We start from the raw sequence: 21,860 nt of genomic DNA, 5'->3' as shown, positions 1-21,860 counted from the left end.
GCTGACAAAAGCTGGTATCAGCTTCTTTCTAACTAAAATTAATTTCACAAAACCTTTATATATTACATGAATATTCAAGTAAACTATTTAAAAATATTTAGGAATGCAAAAACTGAATTATACAGTGTTTCAGAGAGACGGTTAATTTGGGAATGCTGTCATGTTCAACTAAATATATTTATAGATATATTTTTTCCTTATTTTTAAGATCATCATGATATTACCTGATATTGCAAGAAATCCTTATCATTAACATTTGATATTTTTCAATGTATAACTTAAAATATAATGATTTTACACATCAATGTGTACTTTTCCTCACTGTTTCTGTGTACTGTGTGACACTGAATCACACTACTAGCTTCCCTTCGTAAAGTGCTGAGTAACAGCCAAATTACATCAGATTTAACTGGAGATGATGGTGCTCAGTGTCTTGCAAAAAAAATCACCATTAAAATGCTGCAATCAAACAAAACAATTAAAAAAACCAAACAAGTTTAGCTGAGTAGTGTGTGTTCACCAGTGTCAAATCTCTAACAAAACCCTGAATGACTAACAACATTTTCTTGCAGGCTGCATTCTTTGTGTGCATCAGCTGCAAGAACATTAAAATAGTTTATTAATGATTCAAACACTGGACACCTTCTCTGGTTGAAGGCTCACTAGTTTTGGTCAACTGGCTTTTGGGAAACTTTCAGAGCAAAATAACCCAGCAACAGGAATTTGGAATGAAAAATGCCAACCATGCACACTTATATTACTGTAAGAACTGAGTAACACATGCAAGACAAAGGAAAGGTCAGAACATACCAAAGTAGCAATGGCTATGAAGTTAGTAAAGTTTTCACAGTGTTTCATACAGTCTTTTACTTTAACACAAGTGCATCACTTACCACCACTATCGCTCAGACATTTTAAAACATCTCTTGGCCATGCAGATCATTTTAAGAGAACAGGAAATTACACTTCTTAGGCATTTTTTGACATTAAGTACAACTTACTATTTTATTTTTGTATTCAGTCTTATTAAACAGATGCTTTCGAGCTATAATCATTCTAAGTGTTGGGCTTTAACATTTCTTCCAATTCTGTGGGATCCTGAGCACTAAATGTCCAAGGAACTGGTGATATACACAAAGCTAAGCTTTGTTCAAATAGCCCAAGTTATTACACAATAGAAGGTATAGGGATTTTCTTATTTGCACTCCTAAATATCTTCCTTCCTAACCTTGAGATGATCCTAACCTTGAGATGGTTGAATTTTACTCAGTTGCTCACACATATCTTTGCCTCCTGGAAACATTACTCTAGTTGGGTGATTTATGAAAAAGTAGTACTAGACTCAAAAACACCAATGACTTTTTTTTTTTCTCTGTCCAAAGAACAAAATACACATTTTCTTCCCCACTTGGCAAATTCTATTTGACACCACATCACCACCACTCAACATTAATTTATAAAACAGAGACTTACTCCACTGTCGGACACAGCAGGGGAAAAATGTTCAGAGGATAAATGGGAGGCTCTTTATCAGATATAATTGCTTGCTCATAAGGAGAGAATCCAGCTTCCCCTCAATTATTTCTTTCATAAATTAATAATTTGTTAAAATCATAGTCACAAGAATTTTAGCTATTACACAAAATTCAAGTTTAAAAACACGAGAATAAATTAGTTACAGCCTTGTAAACAATTGTTCATTTACTAACATACTTGGGGGGAAAAAAATCCTTTATATAATTAATCATACAGTACAAGGCACACATCACACTTAAGAATCCAAAGTGATAAAACCAGCAGACGTCTCCATCTTCTTTGTTCGCTGGTGTAATTGTGCTATAAACACTGTAAAAATACGTAGATTTGTTTACATTACAGTCATTTGGAAATACTAATGACTGTGCTTTTTCTGGTAAAATATTTGTGCTATTTTACAGTACAGTATGATTTGAAGCTCTTGGAATGGATCTTCTCAAATATTCTCTACAAAGCTGCCGGGGAAAAGGCCAGTTTTTCCATTCCGTTGCAGAGTGCCTTTGAACCAACCATCCTCACGTTTTTTGTGTACAAAAACAATGTCACCTTCCTTAAGTTCAAGTTCTGCTTCACTCTGAGGAGGATAGGATACCACAACCCTGTACCTGTGTAATCAGAAGAAAACACCTTCATTTAGGATCGTTTTTCCCTTTTCCACACCCCTGCCCCTACCAACCAATGCTTTAAAAAATACTCCTGTGCATGTTAAAACTTTGGAAAGCAAGAAACTGCCTAGAACTGTTTGCTGAATACATAACAACTTAAAAGATAAGTACATCTTTAATAGAAAATAACAATAGCAATGTAATGAATTTCAGTCAAATCTATTCATCTCCTACCAAGCCTTTTTTTCACTAAGGCTCTTATAAAAATTCTTGGTTAGTTAGATAACAGGAAAAAATGGTAAACGTATTTTTGGATGTAAATTTGCAGGCTATTCCAGGCAGCATAACTTGGTAATAATCAAAGCAGTAACTGGACATAATTTTTAACTGTATATTTAATATGATATTGTCCCTGGGAAGACTCTGAAGGAAAGGCACTGAACAAAAAGAAGCAACAAAACATATTCATTTGCATTATTGTTTTAAATTATTTTCATTTTTCTTCACAACTTTTTAGGATAGAACATGTAGCATCTTATTTGGACACAGTTGCACAATTTGTGTAACATTTGTGTAAATTTTTTTTAAGTGTTTGACAATTTTCCTAAGCACCTGATACAAAAAACCTCATTTTTTTTTCAATTTTCCACAGCAAAAATTGCTTTTCAAATATGAGTGCATTAAAAACAGGCTATGTTGTTCCACCTCTGTTTTTAAACATGCATAACACCATTGTTTCAGTTCACATCTACCCAAAATTTAGGTTACATCTCTGTAGACAATTGTGTCAACTTCTTAATCAATTTCTCTGATAGATACTGCAACTCACTTTCTAGTTAATCAATAATGTCCACATATTGAAGTCAAGTAGAATCCATGACTGACTGTAGAACTGAAAAGCCTTAAGCACAGTGCTAGGAGATGTGCTGCTGTGAGCCACTTCGGTTTTAATGCTGACTTAGGACATAAGAAGCAAACATTTTTAATAGACTCTAATTAATTAGACTGTAAACTACTCAGGGACGACAAGATAGTGAAGGCTGAAGAACTGCAATGAAGCTATGAAGAACTTCTTCTGATGTAATAAACAGGTTGCTTTCAAGCTGAAAATTAACCACCACACACATAGCACTAGTTTTATCCAAAAACCAGCCTCTTAAAACTGGTTTTCAGGAGAGAATATTTGCCTTGCTTACACTGCATTCTGTCTAATGCTGCTGTAAACAATCCAACTTGAAACACACTGGCTTCTGTTTCTCATGCCGTCTTATTAGTAACCTGTGTGCTCTCCTAAGTGACAGCCTAGTCTATATTCTATCCCTAGCTTCTGCCTCAGTGTTCAAAACCAACAACTTTGCAAAAACCAATCTTCTCTTTGCCTTTCCTAGAGGATCACCACCTTGCACAGAAATACTGTTCTCCTGAGCTTTCCACATAGTTTTGGACTCCTTCAGCCCTGCAGTAATGTACTGCTTCTCATTAACTTTTAGCTTCCTGATCACTTTGATAACTATCTTGTAATCTAATGCCTAAACCAAAGCACAATACGGCTGGTGTTAAAATGTTATTTTACTATATTTTTCAGTGTTTCATGAGAGGAAACCCGTCAGCCTTTGCACCTTTAAATCACATTTTTTCTTACAAAAAACCAACAAATTTTATGCCACATTTTACAAATTCTATTTGCCCAAATTGAGGTGATCAGGTCCAGACTCACCACACATTCAAAAATCTGTCTGTTCATACCACTTTTGATCAGATATGGAATAAACCCCTATTTTTCTATTATCTGTTTCACAGTGTACAACATACTGCCAAAACTACCAATTTCATGCAGAGTGAAAAGCTTATGCTTCAGCTCAAAAGTTCATTGCCAGGTCCCTGGAGAAAAATAATCACATTAACTAAGCGTGACCTCTGTTTTGGAAAAACACGTTCAATCCCACGCTTCAATCTTCCAAAACACTTCCTTGTTTCTCTCTCTATTCAGTATTTTTAAATGTTTTGAATGTGTGAAGGTCAAGTTTGCAGATCTTAGGTGGTCACCTAATCTGTAGCATTTTACATTCACCTAAGCTGCACAGTATGTGTTTTCCTCTCTCTATTTTCTTTGTCTTTTTTCTTTAGTTTTTTCCTTAAATTTGTCTTTTTTCCTTAATTTTCAAAATATTAGCCTAATTACTTTTAAGCAGATAGTGATATTACTTAAAAAAAAGAAAAGCATTTCAGCCTCCCAGAAGCAGACAGTGTATTTGCCATCACTTCATTCCTGATATTCCTAACGTATCAGGCTGTATCCCACGTTTTTGCACTTTGTGAATTTTATTTTTGTTTTGAGGTGGGAGGCGGTGGTGGTCCATCTTCACATTTTTCCATTCTACTTACAATTTCTAATATTGGCATTTCTCACACTTTTCAGCAACATGAAGAATATTGTATCTTTCATGTGTTTCTCCCTTTCTTCATTGCTTCTGTTTCACTAGACACAAAATACTGCTTTTCTTTCCATTTCTAGTTGATTTTTGGACAATTATCTGTGGTTTTCCTGATCACCACATGGATAAAATATTTTCTCACATGCAGAAAATTTTAGCTGAGGAAAACACAGAAAGCTGCACTACTATTATTACAAATATTATGTAACTTCTGACTTTAGTTTCTTTCTCATGCACATCAAATTTTTTCTGTTCAGCTCACGTATGCCCTGCTGTTTTGCAGCTTTTCTGTCTGCTGAGTAGGTGCCTTGACTCCCACAGATAATCAACACTCATCTAGGGCAGACTGATTCTCAGCATTTAATTAACAGCATTAAATGCTGCCAGATGTGATAAAACCTGCTGCTCTCTAAAGCCGCTAGCCAGCTCACTAGAAACAGATGTTACACGAGCCATTTTGTGGTGGATAGAATTATTTTCCAGAGTTGAGCCAGCTACATTGCTCTTAATTCATGCAGAATAATCAGCAGAACTCAACTCCTAAATTCTCTAGTCACCTCTGAAGATAAAACTTGAACACTAATAATTACACTGCAAAGCCAGACTCAGAATAATACTATTTCCAATCAGATTGTGGCCTGTGATTGGAATTGTGAAGAGAAGAATTTTAGAATCATAGAATCATAGAATCATCGAATCAGTCAGGGTTGGAAGGGACCACAAGGATCATCTAGTCCCAACCCCCCTGCCATGGGCAGGGACACCTCACACTAGATCAGGCTGGCCAGAGCCTCATCCAGCCTGGCCTTAAACACCTCCAGGGATGGGGCCCCAGCCGCCTCCCTGGACAACCCATTCCAGGGTCTCACCACTCTCATGGTGAAGAACTTCTTCCTCACCCCCAGCCCGAATCTCCCCACTTCCAGCTTTATTCCATTCCCCCTAGTCCTGTCACTCCCTGATATCCTAAAAAGTTCCTCGCCAGCCTTCCTGTAGGCCCCCTTCAGATACTGAAAGGCCACAATAAGGTCACCTCGGAGCCTTCTCTTCTCCAGACTGAACAGCCCCAACTCTTTCAGTCTGTCCTCATAGGAGAGGTGCTCCAGCCCTCTGATCATCCTGCTGGCCCTTCTCTGGACACGTTCCAGCATGTCCATATCCCTCTTGTAATAGGGGCTCCAGAACTGGACACAGTACTCCAGGTGGGGTCTCACCAGAGCTGAGTAGAGGGGGAGAATCACCTCCCTTGATCTGCTGGCCACACTTCTCTTGGTGCAGCCTTCTCTGTTCTTCAGCTTTTTGTTGAGTTCATCCCTCAGGACTATTTTCCTCCTCAACACCAAAGATGCTATTTCATCATCAATATCTTTCTTAAGCATTCCTTCTTCCAGACCGATGAAGATTACTCAATCCTTATAAATTATTTTGAAGATACTGTGTACAATGTAAGTAGTAGGTATGATTAAGCAACATATTTTAAACAATTCCACCTAAGGAAATGGAAACATGACAAGAGCACCTCAGCAGTATAAACATTAACCCTGCCATGGAAAGGACTAAAGGAACCCAAATGAAATTCCATTCAAATACACTGACCAAAATGTTACAGTGCTGAATGACCACCAGGGAGAATGACCTTGTAATGGCACTTCTCTGAAAGCAATAATCACTTAACTAATAATAAGGATACAGAGATGGAATAAAAAGAATGTTTGAGCAAGTATTATTACTAGGTCAATAAAAATATACAGTATATTTTTTTGCAAGTAGTTCTGAGGAAAAAAAAATTGGTCATGGAAGTGAAAAAAATTTCTTTTTTATGAGGATGAAAATAGCTTTACACAAATGTCCACTGGTCATGTCAGATAAAATTGATATTCTTTTCACATTCAAAGCATAAAAACATGACTTTGCCAAGCAGACTTAGGGTAATGTGAAAATAAATGTTATCCTTAAAGAAGAGTCACGTTTTATTTTCTATCTGTAAGTCTAAATCTAAATTCAGAAGTTTAGTATGAGATAGAAATTTCCAGCAAGAAAATTGCATAGAAAGAGTGATACCTTTATAAAAATGTTAAAAGGTATGACAGAAGTGAGATAAAAGTAGAAACTAACATACTGTCTGGCTCTTAACACATGAATATAGCTTAAGATCAAGGGACCTCTGAAAATACAATGGTATGCCCACACACCAGAAGTTAATAGTATCAGAACAAAGTCTACAACAGTAGTTCTAACTCAGTTCAGCCTGAGAGCTGTTACCATTGCAACTCCATTATCTTTTTCAGTATGTCACACAAACTGTAGCTACAGCAAAAGAAATCCTATTACCGTTTTCATATTGCTTGTGTACTATCAGGAATAATGAAAAGAGACTGTTAGAAAACAGCCACTTCCTTCCCAGTCTGTGTGATTACTGAAAACCTGAAAATTTGAAAATCATTAAGTGGATGCAAAAGAAAAGTGACAGAACTTAAAAGCAACTGCCTGGCAGTTTCAGAGTCCAGACAACTATGAGCTTTTCAGGCTCACTAGCCAGGACTGAGAGGTTGCCCTATAGCTTGCTATGTGGAGTGCACAGTAATGATGCATTTGAGTAGTAAAAGTATCTTTGCAACAGCTGAAGAAATCATATATCAAACTCAATCATAGGTAAGTTCTCATATCAAATCTGCAATCACCTTATTTGAGTGTCTATTCCTTCCAAAACCTCAATATAACACAAAGAGTAAAGAAATATAAACAAGAATTTTGGTTGATAAGCATATAAAGCATTGTTAAAAAGTGAGTTTCATCTTGCTATAAAATCTCAGCATTTTGAAGCAGTTCTAACGTACACGGCAAGTGTCAGAGAGTGGATTTTTTTTTCTTTGTTTGCCTGAGTCTAACTGCACAGGGTAATTTACCTTTCACAGACAAGAGGCCTGGATTCATTCAGGACCGGACCCAGGGATGAGCAAGGCTGCCGAGGTGGTGGCGCTACTGGAATAGAGGACTCCAGGGAACTTGTTTTCCAATGCAGTGTCTCCTGCACCAGCCCAGAGACCTCGCTGTCGGTGGGACAAGACCCAGCTTTGCTGTGACCTCCAGCTGATGGAAGCTCTGGCCCGACTGCGCCTTGTAGGGCTAACTCTGCAGCTGCTTGCTCAGTCTCCAGTGTTGGTGATGCTGGAGGTGACAATCTGGGCTTGCGTTTCGTAGATGCTCCTGAAAGCAGTTTCAGCAAACCTTTTTTTTCTTTCTGTAAATCAAAAGCAGTGTCTCATTTTAGAACAAAAGTCTCCCGTGAGGAGCTTGAACGCTTCCTCCTGGTAGATGCCATCATGATCAGAGAGGACCCAAGTGGTAAATTATGAGGAGATATTGGAGACTGTACAAATTACCAGAGGTAATTATGCAAATTCTAACAGAGAACGGTAATTATTAAAATTCTAATGAGAAAAACAGTAAGGCATTTAGACAATAAATCAGCTAAGTCCTTAACTAAGTTAGTTAAGGCTTACTACAAAAACCAATGATACTAGCCCAAAGGTTGTCTAGAAAAAACATGAGGAGTTGGATTCCCACAATGGAAATCTGTGAAATAAAGTATTTTGTTAACAGAGAAGTTTCTAGGAAGGCACAAAGAGTAATTTTAAACCAAGCAGGGAGAAAAGTCTGCCCTGGAGGCTGCTGTTTAGATAACTGTCTTTTACTTATCCTCCTCCCTCAGTAAGGGGAGACCTTCATGATTTAACAGAAATTTGCCACAAGAGGAATGCATTGTGTTTTGCTGCTCTGCTAGAGGGGAGGATTGTAAACATTCTTTTTGCTTGTCCAGACAGGAATCTCTAAAGACTATTACTTACCCTGAAGAGAATTATTTAAGTAGCTTTTGTGTTTCTTGTCTTTTTTTTTTGTAAAGGATGTGGCAGTGATCTTACCAGCCCTCTGACTGAGTGAATTTAGTGCTTATGAGAGGTGCCAGATTGTAAGCCCTGGAGACAAAAATAACCTATTTAACTACAGGAAGAAAAAAAATTTAAAAAGCATGAGGAATGTGAGATATTTATTATAGCTTGGGATGCAGTGGAATAGGTGAACTACGAATGAAAAATCCTCTGTCCTTCTTCAAGATCTCAAAAACCCTAACGCTATTTCAGCAAAGAACTGCTGTCTAGCAAATGGGAAAGAAGAGAAACTCTAAGAAATTAACATAGCCCAAGTAAAGTTAGCATAAATAAGTTTTCTAAAGCTCTGCCTAAAGGCACCTCACTCTGACTTCAGTGGCTATGGCTAAAGTAATTTTAAAATTAAATTCTAGGTATCATCGTTCAACAATAATAAAAAAATAATTAAGTGGATGAGATTAGTGTACAGTTTATGACTGAAACCTTCATAAGCTTCATTAAGGAGTGCATGTGAACGAAGTAGTAAGATAAAGCCTAAAACATTTGATAAGAAGAGAGTTGTAAAAAGAAGAAAAATTTCTAACTACACCACAACTGTAAAACAAAACCAGTTAGAAAGCTGGAGGAATGCTTCTGCCTACAGTGTAACAATCACATGACTTGTTGGATGGTGAGAATGAGTTTAGAGACAGAGCAGGATGCTTCAAATAGAAGGAAAGCAGAATCACTACAGAGTCTACTGATCCACATTTATAAATTACAGTTATCTGCTTTTTTCCTTTGTCCAGTAAGCATTGCTGGTGACATGTTTGTTATAATCTCTAGAGGTGTCTGTTTAACAAAGAAGAAAACCTGAGAAAATACTGATTTTGTCAGACTGAATTTTTTATGTTCCTGCAGCATACTGTTTTTTGGGTTTGCTGGTTTTTGTTTGTTTGGGGTTGTTTTTCTTTTTGTGTTGCTTTAATTTGGCTTGGTTTTGGTTTGGGGTTTTGGGGGGTTTGTTTTGGTTCGTTTTTTTTTTCATTGTAGTCTTATTAGTTTATAAGTACTTACTGATAACATTTCCTAGCCATACAACTTTATAAAGTATTCAGGAAATTGGCGGCAGGTTCAAGAAAAACAAAATATTTAAGATTCCAACAGTCAATCTAATACTGCATCTGAACTTCACCCATTCATTTTTTTGGTTTTCCTGCTTAAAGCATGAAGTTGCTTTCCTATTTTAACCCCTTTAACCCTTCTTCAAGGTCTGGTCTGTATTTTATGCATCCCAAATTATTCTTGTATGGCAAACAATACATTTGCCCATAGCTATAGTGACAAAATGGCTGCCTGAGTTTTAGACTCAGTCTTAAAAACCTTACAATGCTGCTATTCAGTAAATGGATTCCTTGCATGAAGAAAGTGAGAGAAATCAAGGGAATGATTTTATTCTCCACCCACCTTGCCATCCTTGTCTACTTTACTGACAGCAGCATTTCCACCAGCACTCTCTGGAGATGCAGGAGCTCCAGGGTGAGTGTTTACAGTTCTCCCACTAAGATCTCCCTCCAAGGATGCAGCAGCAATGTTGGGAGAATTCAAAGAAGCTGCTGCACATGCCAGTGGCACGGTTGAGCGGTTCACATTCACAGCTGTGACGTAAGAAGCTGTATTTGGAAGCTGGGGCTGGAGCTGCTGGGAGGCAACAGAGTGGTGTGGAATGATCACAGCTGCAGGAATAAGGCATGATGGACTCTGGGCTTGTATGGGTGTGACTGCTGCCGTAGGTCTTTCTTGACTGTGTGCGGCAACTAGAAGAAAAGAATGAAACGTAAGAGCTCAGTTTTTCACAAGGCAGAGGCAGAGTCACTGTGTGGTGGCTAATCAGCCCTAAGAAACTTCCTCCCACCTTGGAACTTCCATTTATATTACTATAATTACATCTCACACAGAATCAAATTTATCTCACCAGAATAAAGAAGTAAGCTATGCTACCCTATTTGCATCAGTATGCAACGGAAGAATAACAGCACTCCAACTACTGTGGAGAAATCCAAACTGCCAAGTAAAATGCTTCACATACAGATAGAGATGGAAAGTGAAGACTGCATTTCAGTTCACAAGAGCTAGCTAAATACTGACTAGAATTTGCTTGCTCCTTTCAATATGCTGTGTAGTTGTCAGGGCACATAAAGTAAGAAGAAACACTTCTTATAATGCTGCTAAAAATATAATTGGATTGTTTTCCCTCAACTATTCACAAAATCCACAACAGATTTAGTGGGTCTTTCAAACAGTAAGTACAGTGGCAATTACTTCTATGAGTGGTTTCTCTGAAAATGTAAGCTGGTGTCTCTTGGGATAATTAAATATAGAAGTGGATTTACTCATACCCCTGTGAAATAAAAAGAACATCTACACTAGCAGTTGTAGAATAGCACAGGGTTGACTATACAAACCTGTGCTGCAGCATAACTGCAAAGCACGGGGCTCTGCATGAACTAGTTTGTCCTATCTAACAAACAACAGTGCTATAATGTGTCAACCACACCCCAGCTGGTTCTCCTCCCCCTCTACTCTGCCCTGGTGAGACCTCATCTTGAGTACTGTGTTCAGTTTTGGGCTCCCCAGTTTAGGGAGAGGCAGAGAGCTACAAGGATGATTAGCAGACTGGAGTATGTGCCTTATGAAGAGAGGCTGAGGGACCTGGGGCTTTTTAGTCTGGAAAAGAGAAGACTTAGAGGGGATTTAATAAATGTTTATAAATATCTGAGGGCTGGGTGTCAGGAGGGAGGGGACAGGCTCTTCTCACTTGTTCCTGTGATAGGACAAGGAGCAATGGATGTAAGCTGCAGGACAGAAGGTTTCACCTCAACACAAAGGGGAACTTCTTTACTGTAAGGGTCACAGAGCACTGGAACAAGCTCCCCAGAGAGGTTGTGGAGTCTCCTTCTCTGGAGACTTTCAAGGCCCACCTGGATGCGTTCCTCAGTGACATGAGCTAGATTGTATGGTCCTGCTCTGGCAGGGGTTGGACTGAATGATCTATTTGGGTCCCTTCCAAATCCTGACATCCTGTGATCCAGCTGTTGAAGTAATCCAAAAGCACTGAGTGGTATGAAGTGCAGACAACTTAACCAAATAATATGAGACAAAATACAGCATCTCAGGTGCTTAATAACCTCTTTCCTTCAAATACTCTTAAACTTAGTGAGGTCATCCCTCTAGCTTGATGCATGCACATCTCATGTAAATTCATTCTGACTTTCAGATGCTATTCAGAGTTTTGGGCTTGCCTAAGTGATATCCTTGAATCAAGCCTCTGGCACTTACTCTCTTTATTTTGCTCTCTAAAGATTCCCCTGGTAATTTGGTTAGATTGCATCAGCAGTATCACAGAATTGTTAGGATTGGACGAGACCTCAAGGATCATCCAGTTCCAACCCCCTGCCATGGGCAGGGACACCTCACACTAGATCAGGCTGCTCAGAGCCACATCCAGCCTGGCTTTAAAAATCTCCAGGGATGGAGCTTCTACCACCTCCCTGGGCAACCTGTTCCAGTGTCTCAGCACCCTCATGGGGAAGAACTTCTTCCTAACATCCAATCTGAATCTACCCATTTCTATTTTTGCTCCATTCCCCCATGTCCTATCACTATCTGACACCCTAAAATGTCCCTTACCAGCTTTTTTGTAGGCCCCCTTCAGATACTGGAATGCCACAATAAGGTCATCTCAGAGCCTTCTCTTCTCCAGACTAAACAGCCCCAACTCTCTCAGTCTGTCTCCACAGGAGAAGTGTCTATGCTTGCATGCAATCAATGGAGTACAAGAGTGGAACAGCTTTCTGGTTTTGTTTTCTTATTCCTGATGGAATCCATACAAAAAATGCTGCAAGTCATCCTATTTTCATATGGTTAACCCTTTAATGAAATTGGCAGAATATAAATTTTCTTCCTAGTTCTTTTCAAATAAAGAAAGCATACCCTGCCTCAGCAAAGGTGAAACAAAGCAATGTCTCACTAAGATCATTTGAAGAAAGTTCCTTGAAGTCCTGAGCTAAACTGAAACTGGTGAACAGCCCTGCAAAACACAACACTGATCTGAGAAGCATCATCAAGATAGCAACACTCAGCCAAAGGTGTAAAGGAAAGCTCAAGATGATCATATTTCAGATGCTGACTACCAAGTTCTCTGTAACTTTTGAACATTAAGCAGTCATTATTGCTTGAGTTCTCAACTCCTGTAAGGGCCACATCTGTATTTGTGATTCAACAGTACACCTTTACACCACAATACAATGTCAAGTGCTCTGTGAAGAAAGAGTGTAGTCCCTTTGATTTTGCCATTTTGGACCTGAAAAGTTGGTGGGAAGTACATTGTCATGTTTTCCAGCTGAATGGAACTGTACGCTAATTCATCTTGACAGCAGTGCAGAGATGCAGGGACAGAAATGCTTGGGAGGCCACAGTAGCTTTACAGATAATACCATTTGCATCTTTTGCTTTCTCTTCTGCTTTGCCAATCAGAATCTCATGAGTAAAAAAAACCTTTGTCACAACTCAGTCAAGAGACCTCAGGTACCAAACTCGAGGCTGAAAGAGAGAACACTGAGAGAGTTTGAAATGAAATATTTATTTTTATCTTTTCTTTTGAGGCCCTAGGAGCAACTGAAATAGAATAGGCTCCAGTTGTGTAGTATGTTTCTAGCCTGGCAAATCCACAGAGGAGTGCATGGATTTGGTAAACAGAAGCTCCATTATCAATTTTTTTGGATCTGGGTTTAAATAACAAGAAGGTGTGTTTAACTATGATGTGGCCTGCCCCAGACAGTATAGGCAGAGTTATACAGAATTTTATGACATAGATCATATGGAATTTGAAGCCAGTGTAGCATTAATGTTTCAGAGTCAAAGCTGCAAGAGGCTGCAATCAAGATTAGAGAAAAAAAAGGAATGCCTAAGGACCAACCCTGAGCCAGAAACCTGAAAATGAAGAAGGAATGAATGCTGAAGGTCGTCAAAGATGTTAGGAGATAATTGAAAAATCAATGCTAAATTAGAGCAATTTCTAGCTGTTATGCAGTTAACAAGTAAAAAACAAAGGTATGACTCAGATGCTCTTTATAACTTCTAGTACTATATGAATTGAATATGACTGGGGAAGCTCAAAGGATGTCCCCATGCTAGATACTGCTGGAATGAAAACCAGACCAAACCAATATAAACAAACAAACAAATCCACCTAAAGTACTTGGAAATAATTTCCCAGCGTTGGAGTATGTATATACACATAGTTGCAGGGAGGAGAGTAACAGAAGATTCAACCATTCAGAGATATTGTCATTTCAGAAAGCATTGAACTTTAAAAAAAAATGAAATGTAAAAGGTCTTAAAAAAAATATCCCAGCACATATTTACACATATCTTAACTGCAGCTGTTTGCCCAGACAGCTTGTCTACAGTTAATCTACCACACATAAAAACGGCTTTATTATGTTTTTTACCTGTTCGAACTGCATTGCGAGCCTGGTTGACAGTCATCTGTCCTGTCACATGCATAATGACCTTGGTTTGTGGACTAGTTTGGATATGTGCTGCTGAAACCACAGCCGTGGGTACTGTGCTGGAGTTCACTGCCACACCATTCCCCTGCAGCTTCTGCGATGTTCCACCAGCAGTGGAAGGGCTGACCATAGTTACCACTCGTCCCGTTTGGCCAGCAGTAGACATGGGAACTTTTGTTTGCGATGCACTTGTCACTGTTCTGCCAAAATCAAAAGCAAAACACTAAAACGCAATTGAAAAATGAGCTAGTTGCTAAAACCTACAGCTCTTCTACTATCCAAATTTAGCATCAAATACAAAACTAGAATAATTCTGGACTTGAAACCAGATAAACTACTTACTTAGACACTCGTATAAAAATATACCTTGTAACTGGAGCCACATAATTTCCAGGAAAAACACCAATCTTGTTGGTATGCATGGAAGTTCCCTTGAACCAGCCATCTTGACAGCGTTCAAACACTAGGAACATTTCTCCCTTCCGCAGTTCCAGTTCATCTTCTTTTCGAGGAGTGTAAGGGTATATAGCAATATACCTAAAAGACAGGAAAGTAGGTGCAGTTGATAAACCTAAACCAATTTAAAATATCACTTGTGTTTTCTGGCAGAGAGTTAAGACAGAGATGAGAAGGCATGGCAGAAAGGGTTATGTGTTAGTTACTTGATCCAACATACTGTTACATTCAAACAGAAGTTGCAGCAATATTAAGGGAAAAAATTACCATTAAGAATGTTCTCCTAACTGCACTTGAATGTAATGTACAATAATTCCCATAAGACTCTCCATTTTCTTAATTGAGGGGACTTAACTAAATAGATCCCAGCATATTCCACTCCTCTCCCCCTACACCTCCTTCTAGTATCTCTTACAGTTTGTGCAAAGTTTTTTTTTTTTTGTGGGTTTTTGTTTTTTGAGGGGTGGGGAACATGGAGAAGTTCTGTCAGTTGGGAGCAATAGATCACTATCAGAAGGAGTTTTCAAATTGCAAAACTGGAATCTCCCTGTGCAACTGTGGTGCCAAAAAATAAGAAAAAGGTATGTTACTAGAACTTGAAATCAACAGGTAAGGTAGCTAACAGCTCTTCCCTTGTAAAGTTTATCACCTTTTTTTCCTTCAAACCGACATTAATGCATCATTCAGTACATTTGTAATCATAGAGTTCAGAAACATTTTACATTTTTCTTTAAAAAAAAAAATTCTTAAAAAGAAGACCCCCAAACCCAAATCAAACAAAAAACCCCACACACCAAAACCAAACCAACCAACTAACCAAAAAAAACCAACAAACCCTGAAGCTCCTGCAGTTGCATGCTGCAATGTTCCCAGGGAAGTCTTCAAATAAGATTGCAGTTTTCTATTATCACATTATTAAAAAGCAGTGCTGTTTTAACCTCCACAGTGTTTTACTTTCTGCCACATTTTGAACATACAAAGACTCTTTAAAGTGTTTATATAATTATGGACCCAGATCTATGTGAATTAGCATTCTAATATACCACATTTTCTCAAAAAGAATTTCTTTTCCACAAGGCAGCCAGTTAGTGTAGAGGGGTAGCATACCCCCTTTCTTGAAAAAGGACCCACAATTACTTGCAAAGCCAGTCTTTCCCACTCCCCTTGTTATCCTGAAGGTAAAAAAGTGGCTTTACAAAAACTTTATTCTGTCCAGTCTCTTGCACACAGTAGCAATAGCATTAACTGCGTGCTTCTTCTGTTTGCATTAATTTCTGTTCCTTGATGTCCAGACAGGAAACTTTGCATTACCTGCAAAAATGCTTTGAAAGTAATATAGGTACCTGACAAAGCAAGTCCAAAATATGCTTTAAAGGCAACATATAACAGAAGAGCAACAAAAGGCTTCACTGGTACATGATTTAGGCATGATCTACAAAGTCACATACTGAAGCCCTATGGGAAAGCAATGTTCTTTAATGTTCTGATGTTCTTTAACTGTTGTTCATTAACTTCCCTTTCAGTTAAATGATTCCAAATTTCATTAGCATCCTCATACAGAGCAACACTTCGAAGGTGGAGGATGGGAATAAATGAGATCGGAACCTGATTAATTACACTAAGCACAATAATCCGTAAGAAACTGTTAAAATGCTTGACACCAAAGAAACAGCCCAAATCCAGATGCACCTGCTACACAAGAAGGGTGCTCTTTTGGAGTGGAAGGAAACCTGGTGGGAAGATAAAAATAAAGACACAGAGCAAAAGTGATGATTCAAACATGTCCTATTAGGTGAACAGAAAGAAGTTACCAAATAAAAAGATGTTTATTGAATCATAGAATGCTAGGGGTTGGAAGAAACCTTTGGAGATCATTTAGTCCAACTTCCCTGCTAATGCACATATGCCTAGGTCAGGTTGCACAGAATTTGCATCCAGATGGATTTCGAAAATCTTCAGAGGAAGAGACTCCACCACCTCTCTGGACAACGATTGGTAGGATCAGTCTTCTTCAGGCTATGGAACATTGGGTCTCTTAGCCTCTCCTCATAACCATGCTCATGGTCCTCTACTGGGCTTTCTCTCCAGTAGATCCCTGAACTGTGGAGCCCAGAACTGGACTCAATATTCCAGGTGTGGCCTCACCAGGGCACAGTAGAGGTGGAGGAGAACCTCCCTCATCTTGCTGGCCACACCCTTCATAATGCACCCCAAAATACTGTTGACTTTCTTGGCCAGAAGGGCACATTTCTAGGTTATGGTGAACTTGTAGCAGAACATATTAATACACACAATATTTTCAGCCAAAAGGGTTATACACATATGCTTGTATTACAATGTGAAGACACAATGTTAATTAGCAGCTTTCTGCCTTCATTCCAAATTGACATCTAATTAAGTGAACCGTAGACTCTTCAGTCAAATTTCAGTTGCAACTTAGACAAGCAGTCTGACAATGACATGACAGTAAAACAGTCTAAATGAAATACAGCACTTCCCGTGTTTTGGCGTAAGTTACTCCACATAAGAATACATTTCACACCATATGTAACAATGAAAAAATTCACTCTACCTTTTGATACTTGTAAGTTACACAGTCTTCATCGCTAACTCAAGGATTCATTCATCTTCATAGACTCATAGCATAGGTTGGGTTGGAAGTGACCTTAAAGATTATCTAGTTACAACCCCCCGCCCCTGCCATGGGCAGGGACACCTTCCACTAGACCAGGCTGCTCAAGGGCTCATCCAACCTGGCCTTGAACACCTCCATATAGGGGGCATCCAGAACCTTCTTGGGCAACCCGTTGCAGTGTCTCACCACCGTCACTGTAAAGAATTTCTAATCGCCAGTCTAAATCTACCCTCCTCAAGCTTAAATCCATTTCCTCTCAGCCTATCTCTACAAGCCCTTGTAAAAAGTCCCTTCCTGTCTTTCTTGTAGGCCTCCTTCGGGTACTGGAAAGTTGCTATAAGGTCTCTCCAGAGCCACATTATCTCCAGGCTGAACAACCCCAACTCTCACAGCCTGTCCCCACAAGGGAGGTGCTCCAGCCTTCTGGTCATCTTTGTGACTCTTCTCTGGACCTGTTTCAGCAGTTTGATATCCTTATGCTGGGCCCACCTTCTGCATAATTTTATTTTTGAAATGAGTTCTTTATACACTCAGCAGCAGCTGATTATATTGCCTAAGACATAAATAAGCCTCCATATGAAGGCTATTTGGGAATATCACCTTTAAGTGTGGCTTTGCTGGTTTTGTTCTGAGTTGCATGCTTGGCCTTCTGGGAATTCTAAGACAACATAGCCAGCTGGCATGATGCAAGTACATACTGAGTTACTGATCCCATTTCTGGTTCTGACTTGTGAAAAATTGAAGTTTTACTTACACACTTGGACGTGTTTGTGGTCGTAAATGTGCCATTTGTTCAGTTGATCCTGATGTAGGCCTTTGCATTACACCTGCAGACTGAGGTCCAGAAGAGGCCGAGGCAATGATTGCAGCAGACAAGAGAGGCGGTGGTGGAAGTGGGGGATTCATATTCTGATTTTATTTAAAAAAAAAAAAGGGGGCAACAGATGGTAAATATTGTTTGATGAATTGACTCAGCTTCAAGAAGAAGTATGACATTATATGGAATTGGGAAAACCAGCTTAGTTCAGTATTAGTTTATATACTGGTATGATAAAACTGGAAAGTTATATTTTTCCATTTTGAAACCTTGAAGCCTCAGCAGCTAATTAAGCAAATGATAAGCAATTTCTCAGTACAGTAAAAAGGGAAAACATTGTTTCTAATTACAGCATCTTTAGGATAGGACTCAACACAAATTTAGAAGCCTTCCAGGAGGTACATTTTGCATCTTACTGCTGACTGTACTTCAAAACATGATTGTTTTTGAAATCTAGAACTGAAACATAATACACAATTCAGCAGCACTGCACCCAAAATCACCCCTTCTGGGGGAAATTTTCTTTTGATGTATGGGTTACAAAAGCAAGCACAATGTGAGATCATAGTCATTGAGCTATTGTTACCTCTTTCTCCTATTCTTCTAGTTTAAAAAGTTACTTTTGAAATTCAGTATTATCAAGATTGGTAATCTTTAACAAACACCCCAGTAAAAAGGCACAGTTCCTTTACAGGCAGATCGTAATGGAGGTCCTGCCTACAGGCTTCTATGCCTTTTCAGAATCAATGGAGCAATTGTTACCTTCTGTGCTGTAAAGCTCAGACAATTCTTTAGGACCTTGTGTACTGACACTCCTGGGAAAAGTCTCTCACAAAAAGAGAACTTTTCCCTCCCCTTTTCCAAAAATAATTATTTGTGTAACAACACACTCAAAGAGAGTAATAAAAAACCTCCAACCTTTCACATGAAAGAGAGAATTCATTTCAACATGATCTTCGATTTAACACAACCCTTTAATGTTGAAACAAAACTCTAAATCACTGCCACTTGAGGTTGAAAAACCACCTAAAGAAAACATAAATCAACACAATGTCCTGAAGTACTGCCTGGCTCTTCCATTATGCCAGTTTAGAAACGCACAGCATTACATTATCAATTTGGAAATGATACAATTGAAAGTCATTTTAATTCTCCTCAAGCAGCCTACTTCTAAAGGTAGAAAATAAGTTACACTGCATGATTATTACCTTGCTGATTTTGCTGAAAGTATTAATAAAAGGACAGCTCTCTGAAATAGTCTTATGTTGTCAAGACACTGCAAAGAACTGCATGATTAAAAGCTTTCAAATCCAGAGAAAACTGATTAACTCTTCCAACTTTTCAGTCAAAATTCTTATTCTTAAGCATGATATAAATTGCATGGTTTATTGTGAAATTTTTCTGATTGCACATTAACAATCTCTTGAGACCAAACAGGCCTCCTGTATCTTAACACAAAGCAGACATGACCTGCTGGAGAAACATCATTGTGAGCTCTGATACTAATAGTTGAGGTATTTACAAGAATATCAGCTGCATTTTCTTCCAATTCTTCATCATCATCTCTCCAACATTTTTTTGAAAATACCAACATGTCTCTTCCAGCTGCTTTACAACAGATGTTATTTCCCCCTTCCAGTCAGCTTCAACAAATGTCTTAGCTGAATTCAAGTTGAACATGAGAATCTAAGTTTTAGGCAACCTGCCTAAAGAATATAAATTCAAATGTTTCTTTAGGCATCTAGATTTCTTTATACATGGTAGAAACTGTAAACTCACATTAGGAGGCGATTAGCTGTAAATCTTTATAATTAAACCTATTCATGCACAACATCAGGGTTGTCATGATTCCACACTTCCTGCACCTCTACAGATATGAATGCTGGGCATTGTATTTTATTCATTTCAATACACAATATACACAGAATTTTTAGCTGCAAGAAAGGCACCTTCACAGCTCTATTTTATTCTGCTTTATTCAGGTTCAGCTCCCCTCCCCAGGTCTATTAGTATGGTAATGAAACCTGCAGTGAGCCACAGCCCAATTAAATTCCTAAACACTTGGCAAGTTCTTAGAAATCTAAATAAACTACCCGATAGGCTTTAGAGGACTAATGCTTCTCAGCTTGCACTGCTACAACTTGATAAAATAAATCAAAACGCTCTAGCCAAGTTTTCAAGCAGCTTTCTGGCATGTAACCATTGTTCTAGCTATTGAGCAAAACACCTGTCTCCAGAGAACAAGCTAGTTTTGATGGTTTCCATATTTAACATTGTGAAAGAATATATGCAAACCTCACATGATTTATTAAAATATGCTTATACAATTAATTATTTTTATTTTACGTAGCTGAGGGATAAAACCCAAATGTTTCTGCAACTGCTTTTCAGATAAGTATGGTTTCAAGCATATAAAACAGCAAATCAGTGATTTTTTTTTTAAACTGGAAGATGAAACAGTGTATCGTTTGATAATTTATGTGAAATCTTCAAATAGTACCTATACTCTTGCTCTAGAAACACATACATGTTACTGAGTTTAATTAGGCTGCATTCCTGTACCAGTCAACTGAAGATCAATAACTGGCACACCCTAAGAGTTACAAAAGGCGCAGCAGTGGGGAAAAACAAAAAGAGTTCATTCTCTGTCTTTGCTCCCACAAGAACTAGGGAAAAAAATACGACTTGCAAAATCCTGAGGGCTAACAAATTAAAGCTCATGTTTAACAAAATTCCTAAATTATAAATAAATGTTATGAAGAACAGGCCTCTCACATATGACCCTGTAATTTCTCTCAGCTGCTTCCTCTTCCCAGCAAAAGTTGAAACTTTGCTGGTTAGAACTCCAACAGTACTTATTTAAACGTCCTCCTTATTGAATTATCAGGAACTACATGACAGGCAGCTAAATGTCATCAGTATACTATCAACCTCACAGCTTTGGCCTCATTAATAATTCAGACTACCCTGTATACTGTAACATAAAGGGTCTTGGGGTTGGGGATTTTATTTGCGTGTGTGTGGTTTTGTTTTTGGTTTTTTTTGGTGTGTGTGTACCAGAAACTATGAGTAGAAAAAAAAAGGGAATTGTGATGGTTACTGTTACAGGAATTTTATAATTTTTAAAACCTTCTGCATGTAAGTGGATATAAATCATCCAAACATAGCCCATGTATTTCTGCTAGTTAAATGCACATATCAAGACACCATTTCAAAGTCAACACATCCAATCTGCAGAAGTAGCAATACAGATAACTAGGCTGATTGCAGTCCAAAATACTTTTAACCTCTCAAGAGACTGTAAAGGCAGAATGAAAGGAAGGTAAGTTTTATGTTGCTATTATATTGTTTTCTTTCTGCTGCTTTTGAATGTTACCCTACCTTTGCTGTGGTGTATTTTATCTGTTTTTCCCATATCACAGTTCAAACCACATGCTTATTTAAGAGCCTTTTTCACTAAAATCTATGGTAACTAGATCTCCTCCATTAGATAACTACCGTATAAATTACATCCAAGAATTTCCTCCCAAGTAAATGAGTCTCACATAATTGTAAGTGCATATTTTCACCCAACAACTACTGAACTTGACATCAGCTATCTATATTTCACAAAGAACTTCAAATAACACTAACCACCTACAAGGTTCAAAAATGCTAGTGGCCAAGAAGAGCAAACCAATTAATTCCCCCTCTAAGGGCAAAGTTGCAGTTTGAAGTTTCAGAGAGCAATGTAAGTGATAATATCATAGTCAAGAGTCTCAGCTGTGAGAAGTTTGTCTCGGTTCATAGACTCTTCAATGTCAAAGAACCAAATTCAAAACATAAAACAAGTATTAATGTTGCTAGCTAAAGAACTAGCCTAAAGAACTGCTGCTGTAAAATAAAACCTTTAAGTAAATTATCACAGGTTTTCTGAACACAAATTAGTATTTGC

General features: G+C 38.3%; 1 protein-coding gene across 1 annotated transcript in view; it reads right to left on the bottom strand.

Moving 5' to 3' along the window:
• Positions 1–1,972: 1,972 nt before the first annotated feature.
• The window catches only part of SH3RF1 (SH3 domain containing ring finger 1), an 81,125-nt gene continuing 61,237 nt past the window's right edge, over positions 1,973–21,860 (bottom strand). Inside the window, exons 6-11 of the mRNA XM_054383094.1 lie at positions 17,864–18,018; positions 14,385–14,555; positions 13,959–14,218; positions 9,913–10,262; positions 7,483–7,817; positions 1,973–2,141 (exon numbers count right to left, since the gene is read on the bottom strand). Coding sequence (XP_054239069.1) covers positions 1,973–2,141; positions 7,483–7,817; positions 9,913–10,262; positions 13,959–14,218; positions 14,385–14,555; positions 17,864–18,018 — 1,440 coding nt within the window. The remainder of the gene's footprint in view (positions 2,142–7,482; positions 7,818–9,912; positions 10,263–13,958; positions 14,219–14,384; positions 14,556–17,863; positions 18,019–21,860) is intronic.

The sequence above is a fragment of the Indicator indicator genome, chromosome 8 (assembly GCF_027791375.1).
Source record: "Indicator indicator isolate 239-I01 chromosome 8, UM_Iind_1.1, whole genome shotgun sequence".
NCBI lineage: Eukaryota > Metazoa > Chordata > Aves > Piciformes > Indicatoridae > Indicator > Indicator indicator.
The sequence above is the reverse complement of the archived record's forward strand: the minus strand, read 5'-3'. Positions and strand labels throughout refer to the sequence as shown.